This window comes from Phalacrocorax aristotelis, chromosome 13, assembly GCF_949628215.1.
Source record: "Phalacrocorax aristotelis chromosome 13, bGulAri2.1, whole genome shotgun sequence".
NCBI classification, from domain to species: Eukaryota; Metazoa; Chordata; class Aves; order Suliformes; family Phalacrocoracidae; genus Phalacrocorax; species Phalacrocorax aristotelis.
The window spans coordinates 17,232,846-17,253,515 of NC_134288.1; the positions used below are offsets into that span (position 1 = coordinate 17,232,846).

The following is a 20,670-nucleotide window of genomic DNA, read 5'->3' on the forward strand; positions in this document are numbered from 1 at the left end:
GGTGGGAAACTGAGGCACGGACCTGGTAAATCGTTTGCAGATGAATGTAATGGAGTGTATTGAGGGTGACTTCGACTGAACCTGGACCTTCCGAAGCCTTGCCCAGTGCCCTGCTCCTCCAGAACAAAATCATCTCCCCACTAAATCAATCCCCCTCGGCAACGTGTTTTAGGAATCCTTTCCATTTTTCACAGATAGATGGGGGGGGAGTGGGTGTTCTACGGGAAAACAAAAAAACCCCGTGTCTCCCGCAAAGATTTTGCAATGCACGTCTCCAGGTATTCACGGATCTCACATTTTTGCTTCCCCAAGGTCCAGCAGGCTCCCCGCGGGGACCGCAGGGGTAGAGGTGACTCTGCTCCCTGACATTCGGGGGCTTTACGGCGGGTGAGCCCGAGCCCGCGCTGGGCTGGGTCCCGCACCCGCCGCCGGGCGCGGGGGCTCTGCCCCGGGCTGCCACCACGGCCGGGGCCACCCCGCCGCGCCTCGGGGGCAGGGTTTAGCGCCTTCACACGGAGCCCGACGGCACAAGAGGGGAGCAAAAGATGAACACGGTCCCGCCGTGCGCTCCCACGGCCAGCATCGCGCAGGCAACCGCTTTCAAAGGGCTTGGGTTTTTTCTTTTTTTTTTTTTTTTTTCACTTGATTCAATTTTTTCACATGAACCTTTTACACGTTTAACGTTTTTATTTGCTGTTAAAAAAATAGAGCAGGCTCGATTTTGTCGGCTTCCCAGAAAGTGGGACTTAAAAGAAGCCCGGGACCGCCCGGCCCCGCGCCAAGGGTCCGCGGTGAAGCCCCCCTCGCTCGCCCGGAGACCCCGGGCTCGTCCGGTCGGGCAATCAGCGCTCTTCCCTTTTCCACCTTATCTAACGACAAAGGGCAGAATTAGCATTGGCCGGGGCTCCCGCTTGCTTTGGGAGGCGGGAAAAAAAAAAAAAGGAAGAAAAGAAAAAACAAAAAAAAAAAGTCTCTAAAGCACAATATAAAAAGCGCAGGTGAGATAACAAAGGTATTGTCCCTCGGCAGCCGGGAGGGTCGGGCTGCCGGCGTGTGTGTTTACTGCCCGGGCTGGCTCCTGCCCCCCGCTGCCCCCCGGGGGGGCCGCGCCTTCGGGGGCCGCGCCTTTGGGGCCCGGGCGGGCCGGGCCGGGCCGGGCTGGGCCGGGACTACATGGCCCAGCGTGCCCCGCTGCGCCCTGATCAATGGCCCTGATTTGAATAATCTGTGAGCCCTTGGACTCAGGCCAATCAGCTGTCAGGGACCCATGATAAATCGCAATGCATTATTGATAATCATAATTACTCTGACATGCGCATTCCGCCCAATGGGGGTAATTTCCCAACTCTAGGAATTTGTTGTGAAGAGGAAAATAATTGCTACTATTTTGCTCCCGATGCTGGTGCACCATGTCGCGACGGAAGCAGGCGAAGCCCCAGCACATCAACTCGGAGGAGCAGCCCCCAGATGCTGCAAGTGGTGAGGCGCGGGGCGCCGCGGCGGGGCCGGCTCTCCCGGGGGGGGCTCCGTCCACCCCCTGCTCCCCCCACCCCCCCTTCCACGGGCTGCGCCGGGAACCCGACCCCCAGCTCCCCGCAGGCTTTTTTTTTTTTTTCCCCCTTTTTTTTTTTAATTCTTTTTTTGGGGTGTGTGTTTGTGTGTGTGTGTAAATCCCCGGCCCCCCTCGCGGTGGTGGTCCGCGGGGCTGCGGGGGGCACCGGCCCCGCCGTGTTCCCGGGGGGTCGGGGTGCGGTGCTTCCCGGGGGGGTCCCTCGCCCTGCCCGGCTGCCCCCCCCACCCCGCACGCCCCCCGCGGAGCCAGCGCCGGTCCCGCGTGGGGGGGCGCGGGGTGCAGCCGCGTGGGAGGCGAACCCCAAAGCCTGCCTGAGGCGGAGGGGCTGGGGCGGGGGGGGGGGGATTCTGACCGGTCCTCGCGGGGGTGGGAAATGCCTCGGGTTCGGGTTCCCCGGTGTGTTGAGCACTTTCTCGGTAGTTATGGGGGGTTTGGGGGGGTTAAAAAAAAAAAAACAGAAAAAAAAGGGCGCTGAGACTATTTTCGTTGGCGATCGCGATCGCCCCGGACCTTTTGTAGCTTGACCTCCAGCCATCTTTGATTTCCGACTTCCTAAAATAACTCCGGTGAGCTAATGCGGGGTGTGCGTGAGCGCTTTGTACTCGGGCGGGGGGGGGTGCCGCCGACCCCCTCCCGGCCCTTTGGGGGGCTCCCGGCCCTTCACCGTCCCAAGGGAAGGGGAAGGTGTAAAGCCGGGCTCGGAGGAGCCGCGGGTCCCGGGAGCGGGCAGGGAGGGCTGGGGGCGGCCGGTTCTCTCCCCGCAGCCGGGGAGGGTGGGGGGGCGGCGGTCCCCCGGCCCCGCTCCGGGCTCTGCCCCGCTGCCAACGCCCGGGGGGCCGGGGCAGGTCCCGCCGCCGCCGGCCGGCTCCGGAGCGGGGCGGGGGGGGGCGGCTGACCTGGCTGCGGTCGGTGGGAGTTGTTGTGGTCGTTGTGCCCAAACGCCTCCGTGTGTCCCCCGAGAACTTTCTCCGGGCTCTCTGCCCTCCTCAGGGACTGTTGTGGTGTTTTTCGGTTTTTTTTTTTTTTTTTTTTTTTTTTGGGGGGTGGGAATCCGTCCCCAGTACCCAGCAAAGCACGTTACAGGAGCTGCTTATCTCCAGCCCCGCGGGAGGTTCGGGCTCTTAATTTTATTTTTTTCGCCTCCCCCCCCCACACTTCTTTGAGTCGAAATGTGCAATTGTTGGGTCCGGTTAATGGTGACTTAAGAACCAGCAAGCCGGCCAGAAGGCAATAAATCCCATGTTTAATGCATGACTGTTTTCCTTTGTGCATACGGTTTGGTTGGGGGGATGGAGGTGATGTTTCCACATGTAAATCTCTGCCCGCTGCTGGAAAAGCCACCTCCGGGGCTGCGCTGAAACAAAAGGGTTAATAACTCCTGCTGCGGCCGCTGGGGGGGCGTGCGGGGGGGCGGGTCGCCGCACACCGCCGCGGCGGGCAGTGGCCAGCTGCTCTGCTGCGGGGGGAGCTCTTTTTGCCCCCCGTTTTTTAACAACCCAACCCTGGCTGAAAAACCCCTCCGGGAGCCGGGGCAGCGGTGGCACCGCCCGGGGGGGACCCTCCGGTGCGGGGTGGGGGTGGGGTCGGGGGACCCTCCGGTGCGGGGACGGGGTCCCCGTCCTGCGTGATCGCCGCTTCTGCGTTCAGAACTAAAACCCGCGGCTCCGGTGTCCCCGTTATCGCCCGCAGATCTCCCCAATAGGCGGGATATTCCCGCTCCAGGTGTGCCCCGTAAATAACCAGGGATGGAGCTGCACGGCAAAGTCGAAATACCGCAGGGATTCGATTGGGACGTTATCGAGTATATACAGGATCGTAATAATAAAATCAAGCCCTTATCGCCTCTTTTGCAAGTGGTGGTTTTTGGGTTTGGTGTTGGGTTTTTTTTTTTTGGCAAAGCGATTTGGGACCCACCTCTGGGAACAATGCGGCGCGTTAAGGAACGGTCCTGCCAACCTGGTGATCAATTAACAGGTCAAAAAAATCCGCAGGTGGTCGCCGGGGAATTATGCTACATACCCAAAATTAGCATTTCCACAAAGAGCTTGAAAAATGCCCATTGTGTTGGATGGCTGCCATTAAAAATCGTGATTCATTCTTTAAAAATACAGTATCAAACTGCAACTTTTTGTTGTTGTTTTGGATGGTTTTTTTGCTTGGTTGGTTTTTTCCCCCCCTCAGGGTCACATTGGAGTTTTCCTTGATTTAAGCCCCCCCCCCCCGGTTCGTGCTTTGAGCTCCGCTTAAGCGGAGGGGTGTTTAACGAGGAAAGGCAAGTTTTGTGGTGTTTTGGTTTTTTTTCTTTGTTTTTTTGGTCTTTACTGTTTATCCCCGGTGTCCCGGGGGGCGGGCAGCACCCCCCGGGTGGGCGCAGCGGGGTGAGGGGGTGCCGGGGGGGGCGATACCCAGCTTGTTTTTCCTTTTACGTAAGTGAAACATTATATTGGTTGTAGTGATGGAGCCCTTTTGCCGGGCTGGGCGGCATGTGACGTTTTGACAGAGCTGCTGCTCTAACCTTTGCCTCCTCCCGCTTGCTGTGGGTGGTAAGTTGATGTCAGGCTTACAATTAGGACTCTCATGCAATTGACCTTGGCAGCGGGGTTTGCGCCGTTTAGCTCGGTCTTAAACACTGTACTAGTGTTAAGTGGGGTCCGGGGCCGCGGCGGTGGGAGGACCGGCGGCCGAGCAGGTAGGGCGGGGGGCGGGGGGGGATTTGCTGTTTTGTCACGGCTCGGCCCAAAATCGCCCTTTGCTTAACGAAAAAGCCGCTGTGGGTGACGTCGGGGCTGCTGTTTGGGCTCGGGTGGGTGCTGCGGGGTGGGGGGGAGCGGGGGTGGCCCCGCCCGGGGGCGGCCGGTTCCCCGCAGGGGCCGGGCAGAGCGGGCTGTGAGTGCCCTCCACCGACCGGCCCCGCATCGCCCCGCACGGGCTCGGCAGGTAACGGCGGGACCCCCGGGGCGGGGGGGCTGCCCGGCGCCGCGGCCCCCCCAGCCACAGCCCCTCACCTTAACTTTTCCTGCCTGTTTTAACACTACTTTTTCCGCTCCTCAGACGCCTTTATGTACAACAACAGTTTATTCTGTCCTTGGAGGGATGCTTCTCTTTAATAGGTGGATGATGAAAAGGGGGGAATCAGTAGGTAGATAATGGGGGGCGGAGGGGGTGTGTGTGAAAGCCTTGCAAGAGAAACCTGCAAGCATGTGAAGGCCCGGCTGGGAAAAATGCTGTTGATAAATTCAGTGCAGAAAACCTGAAGGCCTGTGGAATATTCCTGTAAGTAACCAGTCGTGTGTTTTTGCTTACCCAAGGAAGGGATTTTGTCCTAGTTACAGGTAAAGAAAATGCTTTAAGTGGTGTTTTATGGTGGGAGAAGAAAGGAACTTTGGGGCAGTTTAAAGTTCTTGGAAGCCCCAATTTTTCAGCTGGGAACGGGGTGGGGCAAAAAAATCATGCCCGAGAACAACAGGGAGCTGGTGGCAGGTTTTCACCCTGGGACCGGAGAGGGTACTTGCCAATCCTTAGTGAGCCAGTTTTAACTGTGGAAGTGCGTGGGTATGTTAATGTTGGAGTCGCTGATCAAACGTAGTCTGTGGAAAAAGTAAGCTCACCAAAGGTATTAGACTCTTGGGAAAAATAAATGGGGGGAAAGCTTGAGCTCTGACCGTTTCCTCCCAATTCAAGTGAAATATAACTTATCACCGTTGGAAAAAAAAATAAATAGGTCACTAATGGCTCAGATGAGGAGCACCCTTTCTGAAATAGCATCAAACAAGACTTACTTAACTCCTTTCACTGGTTCCCTCAAAAAAAAAAAAAAAAGAATTAATTCGAGCTGTGTGGATTTTATCAGCCTTCCTTGTCGATGACCGCCTTGTCCTACACAATAGTGGATTTTTTCCATCCATTTGCCAGTGATTCAATCTAACCCCCCTGCTGGGTTTACTGCATTCTTCTAACTTATTGGATAACTAGATGCTGAGAGATAACATTCCTGAAATTCGGGGGTGGGGAGATAAAAAAAACAGTAGAAGCCCTATCCCTGGGAAGCCTTTGGAGAGGGTTAAGCGAAGTGCACAAGCAATTGTTGTGGCAGTGCTCTCTGCTTCTCGGGAAATCCTCGTACAGTACGTGGGCAGCCCTGGCTGCACGGGGCAGGGGGCTGCTTTGCAGAGAAACCCCCCTGTTTTCAGACCCTCGGGTGTGTGTCGGTGCAAGCTGCACTGGGGGGAGCACAGGGCAGGGCAAATGGGGCGCTCTGATTGCAGGCGCTTGGGGCTCTGCCGAGGAGAGGATGTAGCTAGAAATCAAGATGAAGAGTTTCAGAAAAGCTGTTGGGTTCTTTTTAAAGAAACAGTAAATTGCTCCTTGGTTATTCCAGCTACTATGCCCTGGCCAACCGTAGTGGTTCTACTGTGACTGTAGCTAAGAAAAAATACCCTTTGTAAGATAGGGGAAGCTGTTACACTCACCTTTTTCTAAGGTGGAAGGGAAAATAAGGCATAACTCTTCCCTGCTTGTCATGCAGCAAGTCGGTACAAGCTGGGAGTTGAATTTATTTGGAGTCCTGAGCTAGTGCCTTGCTGTCAAACAGGGGAGCTGGAAAGTAAACCGTGGGGCAGGGAGCGTGCGCAGGGGCAGGGCTGCCAGCCTGCTTGCTGCTGCCCAGCACAGGTACCTTCAGTTTGCTGGCATTTCTCTCTCTGAGGTGGCAAGTGGTGCTTAGGACCAGAAGAGTTCCCTCTGCAGCTCCTCGGAATTGTGAAAATCGGGAGCATAGGCTGTGCTGGAGTTTGGACGAGGAGGCTTTGAATTTAGCGTGGTCTTACCAATGGGGAAAAAAAAAAAAGAAGGAACTTTTGATGGAGGGGAGGTGAATGATGAGGTGCTTTGAAGCAGTTAAAGTTTGAGGAGTTGTCTGGACATAGTTGTCCTGGAATATCTCCTTGGGGGTGGGCAGTGGTCTTTTGTGCGGACATTTCTACTCCACTAAACGTTTTGCGTGGCCACTGCGGAGGCGCAGGCTGCAGTGTGACGCGCATGTGCTCGCAGACAGGCTGTGGAAGGAAGAGCTTGGTGCTTTCTAAAGTAAAACCCAAGGGTTGTTTTGCAACACGGGGAAACTGTACAGTTGGGCCTGGGAGATCAGACTGTTAAAGCCCCAAATGCTAAACAATTTGGAAAAGAGGTTTTGGTGTTTTAGCCTGTTCTGTGAAATACCTGTGGGATGGATGGAAACAGTTAGGGCAGTAGTCGAGTAAAGACCTTTCAAGTCAGTGTACAGAGTAGTTATGGAAGTTTGTTGTCTTTTTTTCAACACCAGCGCTTGCTTTCCTGTCCTACCTGTTCAGACTCATGCAAAGATGAGTTTAAAAACATCCATCTTGACCTCAGTTGACCCTATTAATAGACCAAGTTCTGAATCTGGTACTACTTGCACTTGCCTGTAGACTAGATTTCTCTGTATGTTTTTTCCCTAGAGCTGGATTGCCTTTAGAGGCATCAATTTAATGATATTTGGGGTAGGAAATGCATGCTAAAACTACGCTTTTACTCATTTCCTTCACTTGTGCAAGTTGTTTGGGCTGAAGGGGGGGGGGGGGAAGTGTTTAATTTTCCCCATTCAGATACGAGGGATCCGAAGGGTTGTGATCATAGTTGTGCGGAGAACACCTTTCCTCCCTGTTCAAGGACTTGTAACCCTGGAGTGTATGCCATTGACAGAATCGCATACATATAGAGTTGGATTTATTGCTTTGTACACCATAGCATAAAAGGCCTCTGATATTCACATTTTTTATTGATCAAGTTGTTTATTTTTAAAAAATAAACTTCCCCGTGCACTTTCTGTCACTCAACATGACACAGTTGAAGCTTGATTTGTTGAATATACATATAATACCCTTGCTAACCTAAAAAATGTCAAGGTTTGCAATATCCTCCCTTACAGAGCTTTTATGCTACCCCGAAACAGTAAGTCAAGGTGCTTGGGTTGTTGCTTGGGCATGCTTCCCCTCCACCCTGCCATGTACAGGATATACACGTGTATCAGATGTGTGGTTCAGTTACACCTTTAAAATGAAAGCCGCAAATAGCTCCCGTGCTTGCAGAGTCTCTGGTTCCCCTTGTAAAATGGTGTGGGCTGGTAACGTGGAACCGGAGCTGAGCCCTGAGATGAATTACTGGAGATACAAGGCCTGGCTAGGAGAGATCTCGTAACACGCGTTTTCGGTGGTGGCTGAGGGCTGCGGTGTGCCCCGCTGGCTGCGCGGGAGGCCAAGCGCTTGGTTACTGCACCCATCCCAGTGGGACCCATCGGTGTGAGTTACCGGGCGTTTCACCTGATGGGGGGCTGTAATGCATCCGCAGTCCTTCCCGCCTCCCCCTCGGCTGTGGGAGCCTCAGGTTGTACCTCCTGAACGCTCCTGCCTCCAGTGCCCCGTGTGCTCGCCTGCCTCGAGTTGGGTGCGAGCTTCTTGTTGAAGGATGGCCGGACCCAGCAAAAACATCCTGTTTTGGTTTAGAATCTCTCTTAACCTCTCTTCTCGTTCTGATATTTCCCTGAATGATTGATTTTGGTTGGTTGGTTGGGTTTTTTTGGCCTGCCTGAAAATTATGCTCAGTCTAATCTGTGGGGCAGTGGTGGAGGAAGGGCAGGAGTGGATTTGCAGACCAGCTTTGCTTTCCTTCCTCGTCCTCCCTGAAAACGGGTGATTTGCGGATGCAGCCGTCCTGAGCAGGTCTGAAATGACGTCGTGCGTTTTGCAAGCAGGACTTGTTGCATCGCCCCCTTAATAATCACCGGTATCCGTGTAGGCCCCTACCTGCATGTGGGGTTCTGTAAATTAATCATCGTTTCTTTACTACTGTGGCTTTTTAGAGGTGGTTTTTTATGTGAGTGTGCTTTTGAAGTATTTAAAAGCTAATATTGGACTTGCTTTTGCTTTTGTCAGCCCTCATCAGCAGTAATTACTTCCATTATGGCAGAGTGAATGTCATTTAATGGATCCAGGTACAATTAAGAACTGCTCTGAAGTTCTTGTTTTAACAACCCGATATGAGTTTCTGTGAGACGGTTAACTAAGGCTTGCGGACGGAAGTACAAACACAAAATAAGCTTATGTGATGTTTTGCTCGGTGTTACGGTCCTTCTCTGGCTTCCTTGGGTCGCGTTCCTTTTAAGCTGCTTTGCAGGTGCTAGTTGGCGTGCCGCACTGTTCCCTCTTTACCCGTATAAAAGGATTTGCGATAAACTTCTTTCCATCAGACCTTGTGAGATTCCTTTTATATGATTGTTTTTATTGACAGCAGAATGGAGATGCAGATTTCTTCGGGGCTGCAAATGAATTGGCAGCAAAACAAAGAGCAGGGCTTCAGATCGACCTGCAAACTTGGTTCCAGTGTCTTGTATCTTTAACTTGCAATTCAGGTGAAGTCAGCGGTTGTAACAACAGGAAATACTCGGTCTAAATCTAGCTATTAATAATGTGACTTTCTTTTATTTTAAGGGAGTCCACAAGACGTCCCAGGTGACGGAGATGGTGAAATGAGTTCCAAAAGGTGTCGCACGGAGGAAACTAAAATCTGTGAGAAATGCTGTGCAGAATTCTTTGATCTCTCTGAATTCCTTGAGCATAAGAAAAATTGCACTAAAAATCCGCCTGTTCTAATCATGAATGACAGCGAGGGAACAGTACCCCCTGAAAGCTTCTCTGAAGCTTCTCTAGGGAGCTTTCCAAGCGATCGAATGGATAGCAGGACACGCAAGGATGTTCAGGCGAAGGGCTGCACTGGCTCTATGGAAAAGAGAGAAGGAAAAATGGATGCTGAGTCGGTAGGAGGAATGTACCTTAAAATAGAACCTCCCGTCACACCTGTGGCTCCTGGGCTAAGCTATCTACCAAAATCCAAAGTACCAAACACTAACGTGACTTTGCAGACGATACGTGGCACTAAAGTGGCTGTGAACCAGCGGACCTCCGATGCCATCTCTTCTTCAGCAGCCAGTTTTAATGCTATCCCCATGATCCTGGAGCAGCTCGTGTGTTTGCAGCAGCAGCAACTCCAGCAAATTCAGCTGACAGAGCAAATTCGCATTCAGATTGCTATGATGGCTCCCCATGCCCTGCATCCCTCTATAGCAGCTGCTACTGATCCACTAAAAGCTCTGGGTGCTCACATGTCTCAGCAGCTCTCGGCTGCTGTTGCTTTAATCGGACAAAAAGCTGGAAGCCAGAGCCTATCACTGGAATCCTTGAAGCAAGGAAAACTACCTCATTCTAACACTGGCGTTGCGGCCGCCAGCTCGCTGGCTGCTGGGCTTTCCTCCTCCTTCCCCTTGAAGCCAGAGGCAAGCAGAAGCCTCCCTGGCTCCATTTCTCGGTTCCCAAATCCTTTGCTACCTCAATCCTCCAACTCCGTCATCTTCCAAAACCCGCTTTCGGCCGTGTCTTCTGTAACAGATTCCTCAAAGAAGGGGAAGGGAAAACCTCCCAACATCAGCGTGTCCGAAAGCAAACCGAACGCAGAAGAGCCGTTCTTCAAACACAAGTGTAAGTTCTGCGGCAAGGTCTTCGGCAACGACAGCGCCCTGCAGATCCACCTCCGTTCCCACACCGGCGAAAGGCCCTATAAGTGTAACATTTGCGGTAACCGCTTTACAACCAAAGGAAACCTTAAAGTGCATTTTCAGCGTCACAAAGACAAATACCCCCACATAAAGATGAATCCTTACCCGGTTCCTGAGCACCTGGACAATGTTCCCACTAGCACTGGAATCCCGTATGGGATGTCTGTGCCACTGGATGAGTCTAACCTAATTGTGGATAGCAAACCTCTCCTAACAACTCTGCCTACCTCTGCGGCCACCAGCGCACCTCAGACCGTCTCCAACCTCGCAGGCGTTAAGGAGTCCCTGCCTGGTACGTTCTCAAGTGACCTGCAGTCAAGGCCTTCTCCAGAAAGTGAGGGTGGCTCTTCCTCGTCAGGGGCGGTCGGTCATGAATCAGGAACTGAGCAGAGCTTGAGTTCACCGCAAGCTACCTGCAGCGTGAGCGTCTTCCATGTAAGTGGGTCAAACGAGCAAGGCTCAGAAACATCAAAGCTTCAGCAACTGGTTGAAAATATCGACAAATCCACAGCTGACCCCAACGAGTGCCTGATCTGTCACAGAGTGCTGAGCTGCCAGAGTTCACTCAAAATGCATTATCGTACTCACACTGGAGAGAGGCCATTCAAGTGTAAAATCTGTGGCCGTGCCTTCTCCACTAAAGGGAACCTTAAAACTCATTATGGTGTCCACCGGGCAAATACCCCTTTGAAGATGCAACATTCGTGTCCTATTTGCCAGAAGAAGTTTACAAATGCAGTTGTGTTGCAGCAGCATATCCGCATGCATATGGGGGGACAAATACCCAATACGCCGATGCCGGAAAACGCCTGCGACAGTAGTGACGTGGATCCTGCTGTGGCTGAGAAGAACGGAGACATCAGCCGCCCGGACGAGACCGTGGAAAGCATAGAGATGGAAGAGGACCTGGAAACTCAGGACGGCCCTAGGAGTTCCTCAAAACCTCCTACCCCGTACGATGCACAATCGGAGTTGCCAGCCACAGCAGCCACCTTCTCTGGTATTGCAGCGCTGGAGAATCAAATGAAGATCGTCAACTCCACTTTGAACTTGCAGCGGCAAAGCAGCCTGAAGTCTAGTGACAACGGCTCGGCAGAAAGTGATGGCATGACAAACGATTCGTCTTCTGTGGCAGGAGATCCAGATTATCAGAACGGCAGGAGTCCGGCTGCCTCCGAGTCTGCGTCTCTCCAGGCTCTGTCCCCAGCCAACAGCCAAGCTGAGAGCGTGAGGTCGAAGTCGCCTAGTTTCAACAACCAAGAAGACGCAGGCACGGGAAATAAATCAGAGGGTCCTGAGAACGCTTCTGCCGAAATGGAAGGGGTCGTCGGTGCTTTGGATTTAACTTACGGCAATATTGGTCGAAAGGTCATTAAAGAAGAACCTGGGTTACACTTTGCAAATGGAGAATATGGTGAGTAATACAAAATTCTGGCAATGAACTGGGGTGGGGTAGTAAGACTGGAGGAAATCACCTCTTAAAAGACCGAGAGGAGTCAAAACCTCCTCAGCTTTCCCCTCTTCCTTCTCCCCTACTAGGACAGGGGCATACACCCTGTAAAGTTTTCCTGACTCAGTCAGACTCAAAATTCAACAAAGTTCAAAGAATTAAGTGCTGTCATTTCCTACAAGGGGTAGCACAGAGGTCCTTAAAATAGAGGCTGTACACTTGCTATCTTCCCTGGGCTCACCTGACACTTCCCCATAGCTCCCCAAGGGTCCACCTTTGTGTTTCATGGAAAACTGCTTAACCCAAGAACGTGGTGGTAAAACTCTGGTATCTTTTGTGGGGTTTTCGAGCTCTTTAGCGTTGAGGCTAACGTTGATCTAAATTTGACCCAAAAGCGAGACTTGCTAACTCCTAAGCTCGCCAACAAAAACAGGGATGAACCAGTTTCTTCCAGAGCATCCTAGCAAGCATAATGGCAGCCCTACGGGGGGGGGGGTCTCTGGGGGGCTCTCTGCAGGTGTGAGCCCTACTGGGGAGGGGTGTGTGTCTCTGGGGGGCTCTGCAGGTGTGAGCCCTACTGGGGGGGGTCTCTGGGGGGCTCTCTGCAGGTGTGAGCCCTACCAGGGGTCTCTGGCAGGCTCTGCAGGCGTGCTCCTCGGGCACGTGCAGCTCCAAAGGCAGGGCATCTGGTATCCTAGCCAGATTTAAGCTTGGTAGCAGAAGGAGGTTGGGATAAACATTATCTTTGCTTTTTTTTTTCCAGGTCGAAGTAGCGTTCCAGCTGCTTTTGTTAGAGCACCACCAGCCCTTATAAAAATGGAGATGCCCAGCGAGCGTCCCATTAGCACTAGCCATTTCATTGGCCCACCAGCTCTCTCCCCTGGTGTTGCCCCTCTCCTTGTGCCACGACCAAAATTCTGCCGTCCCGCCAAACAGCACATCTGCACTACGTGTGGGAAGAACTTCTCCTCTGCCAGCGCCCTTCAGATTCACGAACGGACCCATACTGGTGAAAAGCCATTTGCCTGCACCATCTGTGGGAGAGCCTTCACCACAAAAGGAAACCTGAAGGTAAATCGTCTCTCATGCTGTAATCTTTGTCGGGGAAGGTCATACCAGAGAGGGAAAGAGTATTGCTAATGTTTGTCCTGTCTTTGGGGACAACTTTGATTTTTGTTTTAGCTCCTCAAATGATTATTTTTGACTTATGTTTCTCCTTCCTGAGTTTCTTCACACAACTTGCTAAACAGCATACTGAGATTGCCCGCAGAAGTCTTTGCTGCTGTCCTTGACTTTCCCTTTTGGGTGGTAGGAAAGGCTTAGTCCTTACTAAGCAGATTGCTTTATTTTCATTTGGATTTGGATGTGTCAAGCCATAAACGTTTCACAGACTGAATGCTACAAAATGATGCCTACAGAACACATGCATTACACTGTGCGCTCGAAACACCATGCAGGACGAGGAGGGATAAAACTGAGAGGATAATCCTGAGGTGGCACAAAGTACTTGGGGATTGTGCCTAAGCACTTGCTGAAGAGGTGCTGCAAGTCTGTCCTTACTGTCAGATTAATCCATTTGCCCTGTAAAGGGCTCACAGCTCCCTCACTCACAGAGGGGCTTCTCGCTTCCCACAAGAACCTCCTCAAGCTCCTCGGTCCTCTTGTGCAAATGGTGATGGGGAGGGAGAACACCCTGCAGTTGGTGAGCAGTCACTCGCTGGAAGCACTAGCAGTGTTTGTGGTGTAAATGATGTTTAGCTTAGGTGTAACCTCTCTTCCAAATTCCTTGGTGAGTTGTTTTGCCTTAACTAGTATTTTTTTTTTTTTCAATGTAGCCTGTTCACAGCAAATAAGGTGGCTTTTGGGGGCAGGCGGGGGGACACAACTTTGCCAACGCCACTTACAGTAAGGGTAAAAACACAGTCCTACAAGCGCTTCAGTGGTAACCTCTAAAGGGCCCTGGTGAGGTCAGGCGGTGGAATGGCTGTATCTCACACGTGCCGGGAAGAGAACAAAGACAAGAACTAGCCAGCCAAAAACCCTGAATGCATGCGGAGCATACGTGACGACTTCTGAGCAGCTTGGCTTTAAGCAGAGTAGAACTTGGGTATACCCAACCATTAAAGGACTGCAGTATTAACAATTCTCTTTACTTTTTCCCCCCCCTCTGGAAGGTCCATGTAGGAACTCACATGTGGAATAACTCTGCCAGGCGGGGAAGAAGGCTTTCGATTGATAACCCCATGGCTTTGCTGGGGAATGATCCCAAGAAGGTATCTGAAATGTTTCCAAAGGATATAATGCCTCCTTCGGTGAGCATTGACCCCGCAGTATGGAATCAGTATGCCGCAGTACTCAGCAATGGCATAGCAATGAAGACCAACGAGATCTCGGTGATCCAGAGCGGTGGCTTACCGACCCTTCCAGTCACCATTGGGGGTGGTTCGGCAATAAATACTGCTACGGTCTCCAAAATAGACGGGACCCAGGCGGGGACTGGTTCTGATACGGAGAAGGCCAGTGGTGCTGCTGCAGACAATGTGCCAAAACACCAGTTCCCTCACTTCATGGAGGAGAACAAGATTGCTGTTAGTTAAAAACTCTAGTGAAGTTGACGTACAGAAAGAACAAATATATATATACACAAACATATATTTTTAAGAGATTCCACTTCAGCCTCCTATTTTCCTATTGACGTGCAAATGATTTTATGGTTGTCTTTGTAAGAGTTGCCCAGAGTACAATCATGATATTGCTTTGCAAATAGTAAATAATAAAGAGTAGGATTTCCTTGTATTTGGAAAGATGCGGGTCTTGCAAAGTAGTTCTTACGTGTGACTTTAATGTGTACAGCCTTACAGAAGTTTCTACAACTTGAAATTCCAAAGGTTAGAATATTTACCTCTTTTGTTTAGAGTGGAATACTTGGGGGTTTTGAATAGAGTGGAAACAACCTACTGTTGATGGAAAAGCTTCTATTTACTGACGAGAAATGAAAACTATTAATGCGGGTAAATATCCTAGAATGTCTGCCACCCTCTTAGAAATAGTTTTTCTGTTTGGATTTTTGGCTCTGTGTGGTTTCTGAATGTACTTTTTACTATGATGGCTATAAAAACTACAAAATTTTTTTTAATTCCCTTTTTTTTGCCTCAGAAGTTCTATGGAAAGAAAGTTGCTGTTTTTCTTTAATCACTGCTCCTAAGAAATTAATTCTCTGTATTGTTGACTGCTGCTTATTTAATACTACTACTAGGACAGTCCTTAAGTATAGTGCCAAAACTCCTGCTTCCAAAGATGTGCAGTTTTTCCGAGCTGTTTTATTTCAATACCGAGAGCCCCAAACAAGCATGGGTGGGTATGTATATACTTTTTTTTCCTCTCTTGAAAGGGAAGACTTGCCTTGGGAAGTCAGGTCTAAAAGCTCTGCAAGGAATCTCAGGTGACTGTTGCAGTTAGGCATGGGAACTGGTTTCCTTAGCAAGAGACTTCTTTTTTTTTTTTAATTTTCATTTGGGTAATTTAGAAGATCAGTCTGTGTAAACCTGTATTTAAATATGAAGTATTCATGCTTAGTTTAAATGTTTTGTGGATTTTTGGATGGCATTCCTACTCTGGTCATTAAGTTTCTTGGTGGTCTGTGAACTTGCATTCTACCAAAATGGTAATTAATGATCCACGTGTATTGTATGAAGGTTGCCGGGATGGTCATCTGGATTCTAAGTTATCTACCTCATTTTTTTTCCTTCTGTAGTTGTAGCGTCTATTTTTCTATTAATGACCACTGTAATGAACTGAGGTTCAAGCAGCTGCTTCCATGCACTATCTGAAACCAAAACCTGATGTATTAGTGGAAGCACCTGAAGACTTACTGGATTGACCTTTCGCTGTTCCTCTAACGTCTACTGGAACCGTGCGAAATGGGATCTGAACCAGACTGGAAAGCGAGCATTTGGTGTGGAAGGACTGAGCAATGGAAGGAAGTCTAGTTGTTGACTGCAGGAAATCTTCAGGTCCAGCCTCCGTTGTGGAAGGCCCCAAAAATGCAGATTACCAAAAGTTTGTGTAATGTTGTTGCACCTGATTCTTGCTTATGATCTCTGTATGCCGAGTTGTGCCTTTCCTGCTGGACTTGTAAGTAAGAACATACCAGTACCTGTTTACACTGTAAAATGGATATTGTTACATAGACCATGCAAAAGGCATCCCAATTGTCAAGTTTCTGCATTGTGAATGTATGACTTCTAAGAACTCTGTAGTTTTGAGTATCTACTGATGCGTTTCTGTTGACATTTTGAGAATAAATTTTGGGATGGCTTTTTCACACTTAGCGCTTACATTTTTCTTGCAAAGCATCTGTCTTCTGAAGAGCAAGTTCAACAGGCAGCGTGCTGTCTCAGTCCAGTGGCTCTTGAAATCTGTGGTCTAGGGTTATGCTTTAGGTAATGAGCTAAAACAACAGAAACTAGGTAGCGGAGGACGAGTCTCTGGGTTAGTTTCTTGGGAACAGTTGGGGGCTGATACAGGGATTGGTACTTGCCAGAGACAGTGATTCTCACACTGAAATAGAATGTCATCACCCTGGAAAGGGAAAGGAATAATAAACTTGCCAGTGGCTGAAGATGCTGGCGGTGTAGAAAAGTGATAAATAACTTCCCCTAAAGAGCAAAGGAAAATGGTTCTGAAAAGAGCCCTGATATAATGGAAAAGCGTTGAGATTCTAAACTAAACTAGCAAATATATTTTGTGCTTGGGAGGTAACAGTGGAGGAAAAGGGGTGCAGAACCCGTGCACCCTCAAGATGCACCCTTCCAAGGTGGGTGCTTCCCAATCATGGTGCCCCTTGCACAAGGCTCACACTTGGGTGTCCCTTTCTGCCTTCCTTTTCAACGCCTGTTCTCTAGGCTCTACCCCAAGCTCTGGAGGAGTGAAAAAGGGGTGGGGAGGGCAGGCCCAGGTGTGAGGTGGTCGGGACGGTGGGCAAAATAAGCATAGGAGCAGAAGGACAGGTAACAACACAGGGTGGATGTGTGGGAAGGTAGAAAGTATGCAGCACTGAGCTGGTCTGCGCAGAGCGTGCAGTTTAAAAGCTGCACTATAGTTTCAGGAGGCGAAACACTTGGTGCAAGATGTGACCTTTCCCTGCTCAGGGAAGCTGAGGGATCATAATCTGAACCACGATGGATGAGGAGTATATAGCAAGAGGTGTCTCACTGGTGATGAGTAGAAATAAACTCTACGCTCCTGCTAGCGTGGATGCTGTTCTCGACCACTGAGCGTAGAACCTGCTTTGAGAGCGGCGTTGCTCGGGGGGCCTCGAGGGGCTTGTGGCCAGCGCTGCTGCTCTCTCCCTTCAAACTTCAAACTGGCTGGTGCCTTGCACTGGTGGTGCTGGGCACCCCAGGCAGGACTGACAGCAGCAGCTCTAGGAGCAATGTGGCGTGAAAGAGGTGGTGTTGGGTTTACAGCAGAGGTGGCTCACATCTAAAGACCTGCCCTAACTGGGAAATCTGCTCTCCAGCATAGGCCAACTATGGGTATTGTGAAAAAGTGGCCTGGCTTCAGAAGAACCTGTGATAACAAGCCTGCTCTCCACTGAGAGCTTGATGCCAAGTGGTATCATGATGCTATGAAAATGTGTCAGCAGCAGGAGGAAACGAGCCCTTCAGCAGGAAGCCAACACAACCTGCTGCCCTGGGGCTTTGTGCCTCAGCAGTAGCTGTTGACGTCTCCTCATCCAAACAGCTCCTGAGGTTCGGGGTCTCCTTCTCTCTTAAATGTGGACTCTGAACGTGTCCCATGAGGCGGTGAGCTCACATTACAGCTTTACCTCGGGGGGTGCCGAGCTGTGGGACTCTGACTGCCTTTTCATGACCATCTATAGGAATGTAATTATGTATTTAGACCTCTGCCACCTTCAGCTGTGTTGGTCAACAGGTTGGAAATCAAGGGGAGATGAGCCAGGAGGAGGAGTTTATTAAAGCATGAGCTCTGGTCTAGAAATAAAATGTCAGGAAACTGCTGGGTAACCAGGACAACAAGGGATTTTGGCAAATAATTGTATGATACCCTGCGCACAGGGCTGCTCGGGGGAATCAGGTAGACGCAGCTAGAGCCTGGCTTGGCGGGGCGGAGAGCTGCAAAATGAACCAATGTGATTTGGCACAGAGTCACTGCGAGGCTTTGCTCTCCAGGCCGCAGTGTCAGGCTCGCCCTGTGCCCAGAGCTGTATCTCACAGCTCAGTGACAAGGCGGCTCCAGGCTGGAGCGTAGCAGCATCCCCAGCTAAGATGCTGTGGGCAAGTCCTGGATCTTATCACAAAACCCGAAGAACGGGTAGGACTTATCTGACCACTGTCCCCACGGCAGAGAGCGGGCTGTGCCAGAGGGGTATTTCTGCTGGAGGGAGCTGGGGGGAGACTGCCTTTCCGAAGCACGCAGGACTGGGAATTAGCTGCTCTCCCATGTGCAAGAGCTGAACCAGCGCCTGAAACTCAGCGTGGCGGAACTCCCCGCATTGGCCAGTGGCTGCAGTTTACAGTAACGTTGATGTTACAGCATCTTAACAATAAAAAAAGACAGCTGGTTCTCTTCTTCCCTATGCTGATGTAAATTAGAAACAAGTTTACCGAAGCTAATACAGCTACGTCGGTGTGAAGCAGAAGTGAGCTCGGTATGTGTGCTGTCGCTGCTCATTAGCCTCTCCTCTTGCCTAAAGGACTCTCCTGTTCTAATTTGTTACTTCTTTCTTTGCTCATCACATAGAGGATTTGCCCAGGCTGTTGCTTTTGTGTAAGCAGTGTATTCACTTGCGTGAGCTAAGGTAAAGGCTGGCTTACTTAAAATGTTAATTTTGAACTTAAAAGTTGCATTGCTTAAAAAAGAGGGAAAAAAAAAAGTGCATTAGGTTTATCTTAATGCATCACCTCTATTCCTCTAAAGAAACGTCTATTGAATTGCCTTTTCTGTTCAAAACTTTCCAAGAAGTCAGTGGGAACTCTGAGGAGTAACTTCGCCTGAAAGTCATGTAGACGATGAGCCCTCTGGGCTGAGCCGTGTGGGGCTGATTGCCCTTCCAGCAGCTGGCAGCGAGGAGGTGGGAGCCTTCCCTGGGCTGCTGATAAATACAACATGGAGCAAAGTGTAAATGACCAGTGGGGGTGGATCCGCAGGGGGGAAAGGACCTGGCTGAGGTGCCTGAGCCGGTGGAATGGCAGAGGGAGGCTGAAACAAAGGAAAAGCGATGAGTATTGCATTAATTTTTTATTTTTCCTCTTGAAAGCCGTTGTGCTTACTGCAGGGTTTGCAGTGCATTTGGAATCAGGAAAGATGATGGCTTCTGTTTGCAAACTAACAGCTTGGGCAGAAAGCCTTAGTGTCTGTGTGATCCCGAGAGGTTACTGCTACGGTGCTGAGGCTTTTTCCCCCTCTGTGTTGTGCGCCCAGACGAGAGGGCCCTTCTCCGCGTGCACCCTATAGCCTCCCCGCTCCCCCTCAGCGGCGGCTGCTCTCCGGGAGTGTTGGGCGTGTGAGCGCTGGACTTGCGCATCTCTGGCTTCAGCTCACATTCATCTGACCTAGAAAAGCGTCTGTCGTGGCACAGCCACAGCAGGACAGGAAACAACTTGGGAGCAGAGAAGAGAACCAGCAATTACACACTCCTGCCTATTATACTATCTGTTTCATTATCATATTTTCTCCACTTTGAGTTAATTGCCTATCAAGGGCAGTGTTTTTTGCAACCTTTTGATTGCTGTTAATACCACTGATACTCGAAGCTGTCTGATTTATTGGAAAGCATGCATTTTAATGCCTGTTATAACTGAATCGTGCTGGATATCCCAGCCAATTGAAAGCAGTATCCATCTCCTTTCGAAGTTCTTTATAAGCCTCTCTGGTTGTCACATCTTGTAGTCGAAAGATTAACTTCTCTGCTGCAATTACTTCGCGCAGAATGGGAACAGGTGGATCTCATTGTGTGCCTTATTTTCCAGTAATGGGTTTAGGCAAAATCCAGACCTTACTAAAGGTTTGTGTAGAAGTGTCTCTCTCTCTAAAGAAAGCTAAAAAACAAATCAAGTAAAATTCACTGTTTTATATTTAGTCGAACATAGAATCTAAATATATGGAGGAAAACAGAGGTACTGTCCATAACGTCAACACAGTACCCAGAACTACAAGAGCAAAAGGGAAGGACAGGGTGAGACACAAAGGCCGCAGCCTCGAGCGGCGGTGGGTGTCGGTGCCGGGCCGGGAGTACGACTCCGTTCTTGCAGTGTTTGAACCTCTAACAGCAGAGTGTGGTCGCAGCTTCCGTAGGCTTGGGAGCATGAAACCCATCTCTGCTGAAAATAACGCTGCCGAACTGGTGGTGGCCAAGGGGCTGCTGGCGCAGGAGGGACAGCTGGAGCCTGTCTGCATGCAGGGAGAGGTTCCCCCGCTCCTCGCCAGGGCCAGAGGCTGGCTTTGGTGGGCAGATACCGCACCTGAGCACCCGCCGTGGTCCTCCTCAGCCTGGTTAAGCAGGTCACATTGAACAGCACAAACAAAGCCTTTTAAACAGTTTGACAACTGTTGTGTAGAGACGTTCCTATGCTTTTGCTTACATAGGTTTAAGGGCAAATATGATTCAAAGCATAAATAAGATACCATTTCTATTAATAACGATCTTGTCTATACTTCACTCAGCTCATTTAAGCTTTCAAATTAAAAAAAAAGATCCAACAAAACCCAAAACAAATAAACCAAAACAAACTGAGCTGACCTAAAGTCAAAGCACCTGGTTTATGAAGCCGCGAGAGCGCGAGGGCCAGGGGCACCCAACGTGGTGCGTTGTGAGAGAAAGGTGGTGCAGGAGGAATATATGGGGAAAATAAGTACTTGACAAATAACCTGTATTTTTAGTGCAGTAATATAGAATCTACCCTGGAACCTTTTATGCATGTTATGCTCCTGCATCCCCAATGGCTTTGCAGGCCTATGCACATGATGACAGAGGATGTGTTTAAATCAAGGTGGCCC

At 50.3% G+C, this 20,670-nt stretch overlaps 1 protein-coding gene across 2 annotated transcripts; it reads left to right on the forward strand.

Moving 5' to 3' along the window:
• The first annotated feature begins 1,277 nt into the window (after positions 1-1,277).
• On the forward strand, positions 1,278-15,975 carry SALL4 (spalt like transcription factor 4). Of its 2 annotated transcripts, none has more exons than XM_075108613.1 (4): positions 1,278-1,479; positions 9,079-11,613; positions 12,413-12,720; positions 13,824-15,975. In XM_075108613.1, the coding sequence occupies exons 1-4, from the start codon at positions 1,410-1,412 to the stop codon at positions 14,244-14,246; spliced, it is 3,336 nt and encodes a 1,111-aa protein (XP_074964714.1). In that variant the 5' UTR covers positions 1,278-1,409; the 3' UTR covers positions 14,247-15,975. The 2 variants fall into 2 exon arrangements, with proteins under 2 accessions (XP_074964714.1, XP_074964713.1); XM_075108612.1 differs by lacking the exon at positions 1,278-1,479 and adding an exon at positions 4,067-4,262.
• The last annotated feature ends 4,695 nt before the right edge of the window (positions 15,976-20,670 follow it).

Excerpts from the sequence above, each read along its gene's own strand:
- SALL4 (XM_075108612.1), top strand. The coding sequence starts at position 4,151 with ATGCAATTGACCTTGGCAGCGGGGTTTGCGCCGTTTAGCTCGGTCTTA. Across the intron at positions 11,614-12,412 it reads CTTTGCAAATGGAGAATATG|GTCGAAGTAGCGTTCCAGCT; the intron begins GTGAGTAATACA and ends TTTTTTTTCCAG. Across the intron at positions 12,721-13,823 it reads CCACAAAAGGAAACCTGAAG|GTCCATGTAGGAACTCACAT; the intron begins GTAAATCGTCTC and ends CCCCTCTGGAAG.